Here is a 13022-nt window from a genome sequence, read left to right as displayed (position 1 = left end):
CCTTGTATGCAAGAAACACTCTAGTTACATTTTGATTTTCCTCCTTGGAGTCTTGTATGTTTGCTTGAACTAACACACATGTGCAAAACACACACTCACTATAGCGTGGACACGTGCAGAAAACACATGCCTTCAGGCATACTCAGAATCTAATGTAGACATTTGTATATAAGTAATCACATACAAACACAAGAGTAGAGAACCTATCTCAGACAGCTGTAGGGCACCTGAATGTCTCAGTCGGTTAAGCATCCGACTCTTGATATCAGCTCAGGTCACAATTTCACAGTTCCTGAGATGGAGACCCACATCGGACTCTGCACTGACAGCATGGAACTTGCTTGGGATTCTCTCTCTCTCATCCTCCCCCGCTTGCTCTCTGTCTCAAAATAAATAAATAAACGTTAAAAAATAATAAAAATAATAAAGCAACAGCTGTAGACATTCACATCAATCACATATTCCCCTTGCAATATAATCACACTGTTCCATACAGACATAATCACACAGACACACACACAAACTCTTGCATCCACACACAGACAGTAATACTTAGAGACATGCACAAATACATAGATCCACTATCCACTTTCACTACCACGTAAGACTCAGAAGCACACCCAGCTGTGTGCAACACCTCCCACTATATTGCAATGAAAATGCACTCTGAAACACTCCGTCACAAGCACACTCTTGGGTGTGGCCATGTTTTCAGTTTTGACAAGTATATTTTCCAAGTGTCTTCACTGATCTGCCTTTGAATGTACCATTCTGGGGAAGATAAGTGTGTGCTCTTCGAAGAATTCTCCTCAACATGACCCACTTTACCCTCAGTGACATTATTTTCTCAGTCATAACATCCACTCCTTCCTAAATGTGGTCACAGAGTGATACCCAACAGGAAGCCACATTGTATGCTCCCCACCTTAAACTATTTCACAATCCCTGAAGGCATCAATGTCCTGTCAGGCAATATTCATCTGCTGTGGAAGAGACTGCTGCAGCTCTCATCATGTGGTCACCTCAACTGTATCAGCCATATGTTTCTAGGACCATCAAAAAATGACCTCCTGCGGCCATCCCATTTCTTGGCCTGCCCTTAGCCTGAATTGCGCTTTATAAGACCAGGAATTTGGACTTGTCCCTCTCTCTTACAAAAAGTGCCACTTTAAACAAAATCATTGTAATGCTTCCTTCATGACAGTCATAACATAGTAGTTAATAACTTTAGAGTGACATCAAGCGACAAAGTGATGGAGTGAATTTCACATATTTTCTTGAATGATAGTGCTTAAATATGGAAATTTCTAGCATGTCTCTAAAAGCCTTATTTATGGTAAGAGTTTATAGAGAAGAAATGAAAAATGAGAAGTAGATTTATAGAAACAAAAATATATCAGGCACAGTTAGTTAATATTTAGAACATACAAAAGAAAGACCAGGATGTTTGTGGATATGTATTACTCAGATTTCCTTCGGAATTAGTTACAGACTTTAGCCTATGTAAGGAAACAGGTTGAAATTGGAGGGGAGGTGGTCTCAATCAGGAGCCTTCTGAGTTATCAAGTGGAATTTAAATTGCATTCAATAGAAAAGGGAAAAGTGAGTAAAGACCTCATTCAGTTAAATTTAAGCTGGCTAAAATGTAAAACATGAGGTAGTTTCCATTCAGAAGACTCAGGTGAAGAACTATACCTTCTTCTGATTTCACTAGGGCCCAGGGTCTTAGGTCTAATTCAGTTTGATGGGGTAAGTGTTGAGTTGACTTTCCCTGCCATGGACTCCTTAGCTGATTTGGTTGAAACATCCACCTGGAGATTCTGTAATTTAGCACAGTACTTACGCCCCCTGCACTGTAAACCCCATGAGGTCAGCAGTCCTGGGTTCCTCGGGCACCACTGAATCATCTGCCCTTGGCACAGCGTCAGGTATGTCACAGCATTTAATTCTCATCTAGTGAATGAAGATACTGGGTCAAGCTGGGCAAGAAGCACTGCAGGAGTGTTTCCTCCTCAGGCAGAGGTCACTCTTCCATGCTAGCTGCCTTCTGCATCTGCCATTCCTTCCGGACTGCGTGGTTTACCATCCAGCAAGGCTTTTCTGAGTCGTCTCCAGAAGATGTGCCTCCCCAGGACACTGTCCTCCCACTCCAGGTAGGTGTTCCTGTTGAGAAGGCGATACAGCTCCACCTGCTGCCGCAGCAGGGACTTCTCCAACTTCTGCAGGACGATGAAGATGATGCCGGCACGGCTGCTCAGAAACTGCCAAGTCTGGGCAATCTCATACTCAAAGATGCACCATCGACTCTGGATAAAGTGCTGGGACACCACGACGATAACCTTCCGGCTTTTATGGAAACCTTCCTGGATGATGTTGGCGGCGATGGCCACACCAGGAATAAAGTCTCTGTAGTGAAGGCAGAGCTGAAAAGGGGGCACCCCCTCCTCCAAGTTCTTTACCAATTCATTCCTCACCCAATCTTCATCCTGGCTTGAGTAGATAACGAAGGCGTCATAGGTGCTTTCACCTCTGCTATACTTTTTACAGCCAGCAAGAAGCATCAGGTGGAAATAGAACTTATACACCAGAACCACCACCAGAGAAACCAAGAGTACAGTGAAAACCGACACAGTAATGATGGTCTTTCTCACCTGACAGGTAGCATTCCTAAAATTCAGCATGGGCATGCCCTGCATGTCCAAAGGTTTTGCACACACCATCTGTTCAACTTCCACCAAGAGCTGCCTCTGGTCCTTGACCCACTGCAGGAAACTCTGGTGTTCACAAACACAGGCAAAATCATTCCGAGTAAGATTTAAGGAAGATAGATTACTTGGAAAATGCCATAGTTCTTGCTCCTTAGAGGCCACTATACGATTAAAACTGCAGTCCAGAGTCTGGAGGGAGTGAAGAGGTTCATAAGGAAGTGTATCCAATGATAAGAGGTGGTTGTGGCTCATATTTAGCAACTGAAGTTTAGGGAGTGAGTTAAATGCCACTTGGGACACCTGTTCCAGCTGACAATCAGAGAGGTCTAGAATGGTCAAGTTAGTCAGCTCCATGAAAATATTTGGAAGGAAGTTGTCCTGGAAAGAATTGCCAGCCATTTTTAAGATTTGGAGGCTGATCAAGCCATTGAAGATGCCATGGAAGGCAACTTGGGTGTGAGTGTAAGAAATATCAAGGTAACGGAGGTTTTTGAGGGGTAGGAATACTGAAAAATCACTGACCTGTTTCAAACTGGAATGCTGGAAGTCTAGATATTCTAACTGTTCTAAGCCCAAGAAGTTTGAACTTATGGTAATAATATTGTTGAAGCTTAGATCTAAATGCTTCAGTCTGGTTGTCCCCAAATCTCTCTCAGAACAGCAACTCTTGAAACTAAAGTCATTTCTACTGAGATCTAGAAACTCAAGGCTTTCCAACTTAACCTGAGTAAAAGTGTTCCCAACTTCGTTGGCAGAGAAAACAAGCTCCTTGAGAGAGTCCAGCTTCCATGTGGGAAATTGTTCAAATTTACAGTTAACCAATTCTAACCGTTGCCATCCGAGATTTTTAGGGAGCTGTTTTAGCCCGTTGAAATACAGATGCACCAGAGAAATGGTAGAAACGTTTGCCAAACAATTAAATGAGTCAATAGCATCCTCTGAGAACTTGTCAAAGTATGCTATCCGGAATTTTTCTATGATCAAATTGCACAGTCCCTCCAGGATAGATTTGTCAAATCTTTCCAAGTTCCTTTCATTTTTAAATTCTCCCAGAACCAACTGATGGATCTGTAAACCTGCCAGACCTTGAATAGAAGCTTTCATTACATCTGTACTATTAAAATTACTTCTCAAAGTCAGTTCACGGAGCTTAACTTCTTTAAAGGCACCTGGTTGGATAAAGTCTAAAGGGTTGAGGGACAAGTCTAAAGAAAGGTTGAGTAGAGGCTTTTGATGTAGAACCTGTAAGTCTTTAGGATAAATATTTTGGATCTTGTTATTGGAAAGATCCAAATACTCAAGGTTGGGCATGTTAGAAAAATATTCAGGTAATTTGAAGGAATGGATAAGATTGTGAGCCACATTAAGCTCCTTCAACGTTTTGAGATGTCCAATGGGGAAGTCCTCTAGAGATGCTACATTTGTCTCCACAGCCACCAGCGTCTGTAAACTTGATAGTCCAGAAAAAGCTCCTGGGAATAACCTCTGGATAGGATTTCCTGTCAATATCAAGGTGGAGAGGTGGTTTAGGCCCTGATATGCATCATCTTCAATTATTTGAATTTCACACCTACAGGGAAAAGAGATACAGATTATATAATATTTCTGCTGAATCAAAACTCAAAATGGAGTAACCACCCCAGTCACCTAGCTCTTCACACAGATGTGACATGCCATATGATCTATGCCATCGGCAAAGACATGAAGCAGGACAGATCATGACACGAGCAAATAAGAAAACCCACAGATGCAGTATTATTACGCTGGACACAATGACAAACTCTTTTTAGCACACTAGGCACACGTGCTAAGCAGAGGCAACACATCCATCAGAAAGAAGTCAGTTAAAGATCAATAATTGGGATACGTGAAGACTGTATGGCTGATGGAGTATGTAACCACCTTGGATTAACTTTAGCTATTTCCTGCCATACATAATTGTGATTGTCCATCAGATTGGCACAGATGATATGGATAGCTGTTAGTTGTTAGGCATGCTAAATAACCGGTCAATGTCAATTTTAAAGACATAAAAAATTACACATTTGTGTTACCCTCAATGTCTATGCAGAGTTCTCCATGTATGATAGCTAGATATTTGAAAGTTGTGGTTATCACAGGTAAATGTTAGTAGTAACAGGTGATGGGAGTGAGTTGTATGGAAGAAAAGGAAAGTACACTATGAAACCTTATATGGAAGGAATGTACCTAGACAGGGGGTACCAGAGCAGGCTTCCATGAGAGCACTTAAGTTGAAACCTGAAAGATGAGTAAGGATTACCAAGAAAAGGAAGTGAGTCTGAGGTAGGCAACAGCCACGATACATGGAGGAACCATAAGAAACTGCTTCTGTGTCTGGAGTACAGAGAGGGAAGTGAAGGAGTGTGAGATGAACTTGTGGAGAAAGGAGGATACAAAGCAAAGGCTTCAAGACTGGATAAAGGATTTTGAATTTTATCTCCAGAGAAATGGAAGCCATGCTGTATACAGTGTTCATAGAGGTGTCCTACAGACAAGGTTCTTATCCAGCCAATGAATGGCAAGTCAATGGTAAACACCTGCCAGTCCTACAAGTGCATGACAGTTACAATTTGCAAGTGAGTTATTTCCTAGTCCAACCTGAATCACGTTAACAATTTCTCCACTTGTCCTATCCCCTCCATGTGGGTCATGGGTAATCAAAGCATTTTGGCCCAAGCTTTTGTTATCGATTGGTAATTCAATAGAAGGTGGAAGGTGCTATAGAAAGAATACTGGAAAAGCGGGCAAGATATCTTGGCTCTGGTGTCTTTAATGTCCTCTCTCTCATATCACATGATTTTGGAAACTTCCTCTCCGGACCTCAGTTATCACCTTTCTAAATGAGGCAGCTAAACTTGATTATTTCTCAAGTTACTTTCAGTTATAGGATGTTGTAACCTATAAACTTATGTATATTGCTGTGTGCATCAGATGACTGGAGAGGTCTTGCTGTTGCTCTGTCTCATCAAAGGGGGCTCATCACTTTAGAGAAACAGAGCATTAAGATGAAGAGAACATTTAACTTGGAAGCAGGAGATGTGACTATGAATCTCTGCTGCAGCAAGCTCTGCAAAACATAGAGAGTGAATGTAGATAGATTACTTAAACTCTCTGTACTTCAGTTTCCTTGTCCAAAAAAGCAAATACACGTGTCAATAGGTTTCCATAAGAATAACAGGGTGCCTGGTCTATTATAAAGCATCCTAGAGGACTAGTTGAATCACTATATGTGAACATTGTGAAGGGATATGAGAAGGGAAAGGATATCTACAATACTATGTTTGTCCTTGCCCTAAACCGTAATCAAGAGAGAGAGAGAGCTGGCCTCTCTTGAGGCACATAGTTAAGGCCTCTGAGAAAAGTTCCTTAAGTATTCCTTATAAAACACATGGTCTGATGAGAAACTACTTCTTGCTTTAAAAAAGGGGAGGGGAGATCTGTTTATCTTAATTACAGTTCTTGAAAAAGTCTTATTCAGAAAAATGAAATTCAGAAACTAATGAAGTGCTATAACAATAGTAATATTTTTATTCTTACAAAGTCTGCCTTATAAGGTTTTTAATATATATGCATGTTAACATACACGATCACATTTAGCCCTGTGTGGTAAGTTTCATCATTTCTGTTTCACAGATCAGAATACTGAGACTCAGGGAGATCAAGTGACATGCCTCAGTCCATGTGGCTGTAAATGTTGGAGGAAGATCTGGCTCAGGTCTTCTGAGCCCCACAGAGCTCTCTCCTCAACCCCCACTGCCTTTCAAAACGCTCCATTCCCTCTTTGTTATACACTTTCACTGTCCAAGTTAGAGTATAAAACATCAGGTGTCCCCTCTTCTTTCTATATAAAGATCTGCTCTAAAGAAGGTTTTCATGCTATGGTCTTAGAATTTATTAAAAGTTTCTATAATAAATAGCCATATATATAAATGCTTCTGCATTTTCCCCAAACTCTTATATAGAATGTGATCCATTATCTAGTATATTTTAAAGTAAGGCCCTAATGATGAAAATGATTTTAGAATCCAATTCTCTCCCCAAAATAATGATAATAATTTCACCTGCCCTAATAAATGTTACATTTCCCTGAATCAGAAAAGAAAAATCTTAGTCACTGTTCTTTCTTACAGCAGATATTTTTCTTTGATCTTGTCATCTTTCTTCTTGGGTTACTTATATCTTCCTATTTCCCTATCTCTGTCACACTTTCAATATTCTAGATATTTTTTTGAATCCTACTCAGTTCATGAAATCTGTCTTGATTACCCACTGCAGAGAAGGCCTCTCTTTTGAACGACACAACATTTTGCCTCTAATTTGCACATAGCTTATCACTTACTGGTGTGTATTCCCATGCTTATCTCAGGTTCAAAAATCCCAAATCAGAATCAAGTAACATTTATTGAATGCCTACTATGGGCCTAACATCATGCTCAGGATTTTAATATGTTACTTCATTCAAGTGTGTATGCCCTCTTTAATAGCTGGAGTTGTATATATCAATAAACTTTTATTTCCTAGTAGACTCTATACTATATAGCAAATAGTACTCAATAAATATCTGCTGGTGAAAGAGTTTGAGTCAGTTTTCTCCCCTGTCCTAAAATCGAAAGATAGAACTGTTCTTAGAAATTGTCTTGTCCAGGTACTCATTTCACAGATGAGGCAACTGAGACCTTGAGAAAGGAAGGGGCTTGCCCAAAGTTATACAGCAAATAAGATACCTGTTGAATGACTAAGTGAATAAAGAGGAGACTCCTGACATAAGAACGAAATGATAGAACAATGAGCATTTCACCTTGTGCTGTGTGTAAAATCTCAGTCATTACCTGGATAAATCCAGCACCTGCAGTTCTGGGAAGTTGGAGAAACTATGGCTGCCTAAATTTCTCAGGGGGTTAAAGCTCATGTCCAGGTCCTTGGTTGATGAGGGGATGTTGTCAGGGATTTTGTGAAGATTCAGGTCCATGCATTGGTAAGTAATGTTAGGAACCACCTGCAATGATCACATATTAGATACAGTGTCTTAATACATGCACCTCAATGGACTGCCCTCTCCACACCCTTCTCCTAGGCCAGACCCATGGAGACCTCCTGGACTGGGGCCATCCAACCATCTTTCATCCATCAATCCATCCATCCATCCATCCATCCATCCATCCACTCATTCATTCATTCATTTATCCACTCACTTTATAAAATCTCTTACTCTAGATTTGGAAGGGGAGAGAACTTCCTATGTCCTGTTTTCTAACCTCTGCTATCACAATGGCAGCATTTAGGGAGAAGCAAGGGAATCAACTGCTGAAAGGCTAAGGCTCTGGAGTCCAGAAGCCCTGAGTTTCACCCCAGTGTTCCATGGGATTTGGGGCAAAACCTTTTTTACACCAAGTACCCCACAATTGTATACAGCCTCAAGGAGACTATCAGTTCAGGTGCCTGGACTTCATAGTCATAACTCAATTTTTGCCAGTTGCATTCTCTCTTTTGGCTGATTGACCTTTGAGTAGGTAACACAGACATGGGGAAAAATCCTTCAGATGCTTGGACTTCAGTGGTGTAACGTAGCAAATAAGGCCAGGTACTTTATGCTCCCTTGGTTCCTATGCTTGTTTCCATCATATTTCCCAAATTCTTTGTAGGCCTTGTTCTCTAACTTCCCATTTAATTTCTGAATTCTCTGATTTATTCAACAAAATTTCTTGCTTAAGCCAGCTAATTTTGGTTTTCTGTTTAAAACCAAACCAAAATAGAATCTGTTAAAAGGATTAAATGAAATAAGGTATTTGAAGAGATTATCCCAAAGCCTATTACAGTGTAAATGATCAATACATGTTAACATTTATTGTTATTAGTTATTATTAATCCCCTACCATATGTGGGCCTATTTCTTATATGTTATATACTTTAATCTTCAAATAAACCTTTTAAAGAAGAAGAAGTCAGAGTGATGGAATAATCTGCATAAGGTCTTACATGTCACATGTGCAGCTCTTCACTTCATCAATGGACATGTCTCTGGAAATGCTATCCCCTGTAGGAGCCTCCCAGACCATACTGTCTCATAGAGGATGGTACCAGGCATCCTTCCCTTACGCTCTGTCATCTGCCTTCTCAGGGTGTATCACCATCTAACATTACACTGTCTATGTGATTGTACCATGTGTCTTGTTCATTATCCTCACTACATTGTAAGCTTTGATATTCTTGCCCTCTGCTATGTCTCCAGCACTCACAGTTGTGCCTGGCAAATGGTGAATGCTCACTCAGTATTTATTGACTAAATGAGAGAATACCTGATTGAATGAAGATTTGCTTAAATCCAAATTGTAGCCATTTTATCTAAGTGCTACGGACAGTACAAAGACCAGTGTGAAATGGCTCCAGACTTCAAGGAGCTTACAATCTAGAGGAAGAGCTAAGATAGGAACACAACTCACTCTAGTGTAATGGACCGTAAACCAGGCCTGGAAATTTCTTTTCCCCAAAATAGTTCCTTTGGCACATAAGTGGTAGAGGTCAATTCTGGATCCAGGGATTATAGAAGGCCTCTGAGAATGAGAAGGTTTCAAGGTGGGTCTTCAAGGATGAGCAAGATTTGGATATGTGGAAAGAGAAAGAAGGAGAGAATAATGTAAGCAAGAAAAGGATGGAAACTATTTCAGAGCGGCTGGTCCATAGTGGGAGAAATGGATCCTAATCCAGTGAGGAAGATAGAGCCCTGTGGCAGTATTTTTAATCATCTAAAATATGCAAGTTGAGCAATTTCTATGTGCTAGGTACTGGGTATAGTCTAAGCTTTGACAGTAGGCATTTCTTGTAATTCAGGTGTCTGGTTTAAGCTTTAATTGGGGGAGGCATCAGCTTCGAAGAGGGCTAAGATAAACACAACACCAGCCACATGACTAGATAGAGCCAGGACTTCTTCCCCCACTGAGCCTTCTTTTTTTTCCCCCTCTACCTCCTCCCTTTAACTCCCTGCTGTTATGTTTTAAATTCACCACTAAGAAGGGAGCCAGGGAAACCCTAAGGCCCCGTTGTCAACCCCAGTAAAACAGAACCCCACATGCTTGAGCAGTTTTTCTCTCTACCCTCAATATTGAGGCCACATGTGTGGCCCTACATGTGCTATATAATTTCCAGGTCTTATAAGTTATAAATTTTTAGTTTTTCAAAGTTTCCAGATGGTTATTGCTGAAAGGTACCTTACAATCCGAAAGAACCACAAGGGCTGGTCCAACCCAACATTGGTTATTGATAGACTGAGACCAGCACAAAATGCTGGGATATAGTGATAAATAAAATCAGCAATGTTATCCTTCACTTATAGATTCCATTTTAAAAGAACGGAAAAATAGTGAACAAATACACAAAAAGTATTTAATGATGTGCTATAAAAAGTAAATCGTCATAGAGATTAGAGGCAAATATGGGGCATAGGGAGTTCTACATGAGGTGATCAAGGAACACTTCCAAGAGGAGGTGACATTTTAGCAGAAATATGAAGTGAGGGATTAAGTCATGATGATAACTAAAACTGCACTTTCCATCATGGTAGCCACTAGTTACACATGGCTATTGAGGATGAGAAACAGTCTAAATTGAGAGGTATATTAAATGTAAAATACATACTAAATCTCAAACACTCTGTGCCACAGAAAGGCTGTGAAATATTTTATTAATAGTTTAGTATATATTACATTTTCAAATAATATTTTGAATATATTGGGTTAAATAAAAATATTAAAATCAGATTTATCAGTTTTTATTTTTTCAAAGTGGCTATCAGAAATTTTAAAGCTACATTTTAAACTTAGTTAGCTACAATTTAGTTAAGTACAACTTTGGCTAAATTTAGTTGGTTACATTTATTGTTTAAATAAGATGATGTGACCCACATGATATTGCCTTTGGGCAGCACTGATTTAGGAGCAAAGCATTCTAGCTAGAGGAAGCCAGTGCAAAGGCCGTGGGGTAGCAAACTGTCCTAATAGCACTCAAAAGTTATCACAAGTTGTTAAGAGGGAAATTTGTTGGAACTGAGACTTAGGCAAAACAACAAATAAACAAACAAAAATGTGCAGAGTTAATTAGAGTGGGGGACTCCAGAGGCACGAGACCAGTCACTATCCAAGACTCAAGGCCAGGAAAACTGAGGACCTGCCCTAGGGTGGCACTTAGGGGATAGGCAGGGTTGGACAGGTTTTGGAGACTGAGAATATGGGGTGTGGGAAAAGGGAAGGTGTGATTTTATCTAGTGGTGACTTTGATTAGAGGACCATCCCCATTAACCTAACAGCAGGAGGGACACAGAGGAGACAAGGAGTAGGGCTCTGGGCAGGAAATTGGAGGAAGGGAAGACTTTGAGATGACAAATTTGTCTTTGTTACATATGGTATGTATTTCCCCCATGGTATTTCCGCCATGCCCTCAATCTCTGCACACCACTGGTTATGCTTTTCTTGAGTTTCTGACCCTGTCACACATTAAATCCCAGGACATTCTCTTGGTTATTGGGTCCTACCATGGGCTCCCAAAGCACTTGTGAAAGTCCATGCACAGGGTGGGGAGGTACAAAAGAGATCCATCATGAATGAGATTATGCAAAAGTCGGTTGGTATTTCACAAAGAAAGAAGCCATTGCATTAGCTGTCATTTTATATGGTTCTTTCTTCCCCCACCCCTTGTATCTTTGTTTCTCATTTTCCATTTGCCTTCATTTCTCTTTCTCCCCTTTTCTTTTCTAAACTCCTTTCTTTTCATCCTTTGGAACCAGGGCTAGATCCACAAGTCTGAAATCCACTTAGAAAGTTCTCCCTGTTAAGAGAAAACACACACACACACACACCCCACACACACACCCCCACACACACACACTCACACACTCCTTCCTGAGATTGAAAGGGGTGAAGTGAGTGCTTGAAGCTGAGAGTACAGACCACTAGCAGAAGGAAATGACAGGAAGCAGACTTCTTACAGCTCTCTGTTTAAGCGGGTATTATTATAATGCTTTCATAGATGTGAAAACTAGCTTCAGAGAGGTTTAATAACTTCTTCAAGATCACACAGCCCAGAAGTCAAAGAACAGTGATTTTAAGCAGATCTGACCTAAAGCCCCTATTAGCACTTAAAGTCCTGAATGGGACATGACCCATGGGCTACCTGTTGGTGCCATGGAACCATGAATTGTTTGGTCCCTGTGCCTTCTCAAGTCCGTAAGGTAATTTGACTCTTTTTTGCAAATGAAATTCGGCAACTAGCAGGGGATCCACAGTGGGAAGTTCTGGGCAGAGAGCAGTTTTTCAGAAGCAAGACAAATCTCATAGGAGATGAGCTGACACTAACCACATACCTCCACACAAGGGTCCCAGCTCTCAGGTCTCAGGCAGGAGAGGAAGGCCATGGCTGGGATCAGAGTCCCAGCCAGGCGGGTAGGAGGCATCATTCTGGCATTTTCTGTATCCACAAATGGCTCCGTGAAACATGACACGCTGTATCCGCCTGCTGGTGTGGCCTCCGCCGCTTTCTCTCCCCTGCTCAGTGCCCTAGGACAATGACTGTATTCAAAGCAACGCTGCGTTCCGAGGCAAGAGGAAGTGAGAAAGGCAACCTTAGCATTCTGGGCTTTTGTTTCTCTAATATTTATGTCCCCAGTCACAGGAGGGGAAGTTAGAAGAAGAAGAAAATGTCTGCAGATCAGTGGTCCAAGTAACAACAAGAGGAAGCTGACTTTGATCCGGGGAAGTCATCTGACCTCCTGGTTAGTGAACTTAGGAAAGCAATCAAACTGGTCAAACAGCCTGCGCAACAATCTAGGACATGGCTTTCCAGTTTCGTTTTAGTACAGGAAACTCACTGTATGTATTCATTTCCTAGGGCTACCGTGACAAATTACCACACACTGGGGTGGGGGTGGGGGGCTTCAAGGGCAGATGTTTATTTCCTCATGAAGTTCTGGAGCCTGGAAGTCTGAGATGGAGGTGTGGGCAGGGATGACGGCTCTTCAGGCTCTCTCCTCGGCACACAGGTGGCTGCCTTCACTTGCTCTTCCCTGTGTGTGTGTGTGTGTGTGTGTGTGTGTGTGTCTGTGTCCCAATTTCCCCTTCTTAAAAGGACATCAGTCATTTTGGATTAGGGTCCATCTATATGACTTCATTTTACCTTAATTACCTTTTTAAAGCTTCAGTCTCAAAACACAGTCACGTTCTGAGGGACTGGAGAACTTCAGCATGGATTTTGAGGGGAATACAATTCAGCGCGTAGCAACGTCAACTCTTGTGAAATCTTGTGAAG

General features: G+C 41.2%; 1 protein-coding gene across 2 annotated transcripts; it reads right to left on the bottom strand.

The window, feature by feature from the left end:
* Positions 1–1358: 1358 nt before the first annotated feature.
* Positions 1359–12537, bottom strand: TLR4 (toll like receptor 4). 2 transcript variants are annotated; one of them, XM_043567381.1, is made up of 3 exons: positions 12082–12537; positions 7559–7725; positions 1359–4278 (listed from the first exon to the last, which is right to left on the bottom strand). In XM_043567381.1, exons 1-3 carry the CDS (start codon positions 12172–12174, stop codon positions 2037–2039), a joined length of 2502 nt encoding a protein of 833 aa, XP_043423316.1. In that variant the 5' UTR covers positions 12175–12537; the 3' UTR covers positions 1359–2036. The 2 variants fall into 2 exon arrangements, with proteins under 2 accessions (XP_043423316.1, XP_043423317.1); XM_043567382.1 differs by lacking the exon at positions 12082–12537 and having other exon boundaries at positions 1359–4207; positions 7559–7666.
* Positions 12538–13022: the final 485 nt, after the last annotated feature.

Source organism: Prionailurus bengalensis, chromosome D4 (assembly GCF_016509475.1).
Source record: "Prionailurus bengalensis isolate Pbe53 chromosome D4, Fcat_Pben_1.1_paternal_pri, whole genome shotgun sequence".
Lineage (NCBI taxonomy): Eukaryota > Metazoa > Chordata > Mammalia > Carnivora > Felidae > Prionailurus > Prionailurus bengalensis.
The sequence above is the reverse complement of the archived record's forward strand: the minus strand, read 5'-3'. Positions and strand labels throughout refer to the sequence as shown.

Excerpts from the sequence above, each read along its gene's own strand:
- TLR4 (XM_043567381.1), bottom strand. The coding sequence starts at position 12,174 with ATGATGCCTCCTACCCGCCTGGCTGGGACTCTGATCCCAGCCATGGCC. Across the intron at positions 7,726-12,081 it reads GCTGGGACCCTTGTGTGGAG|GTGGTTCCTAACATTACTTA; the intron begins GTATGTGGTTAG and ends TGATCATTGCAG. Across the intron at positions 4,279-7,558 it reads CAGGTGCTGGATTTATCCAG|GTGTGAAATTCAAATAATTG; the intron begins GTAATGACTGAG and ends TTTTCCCTGTAG.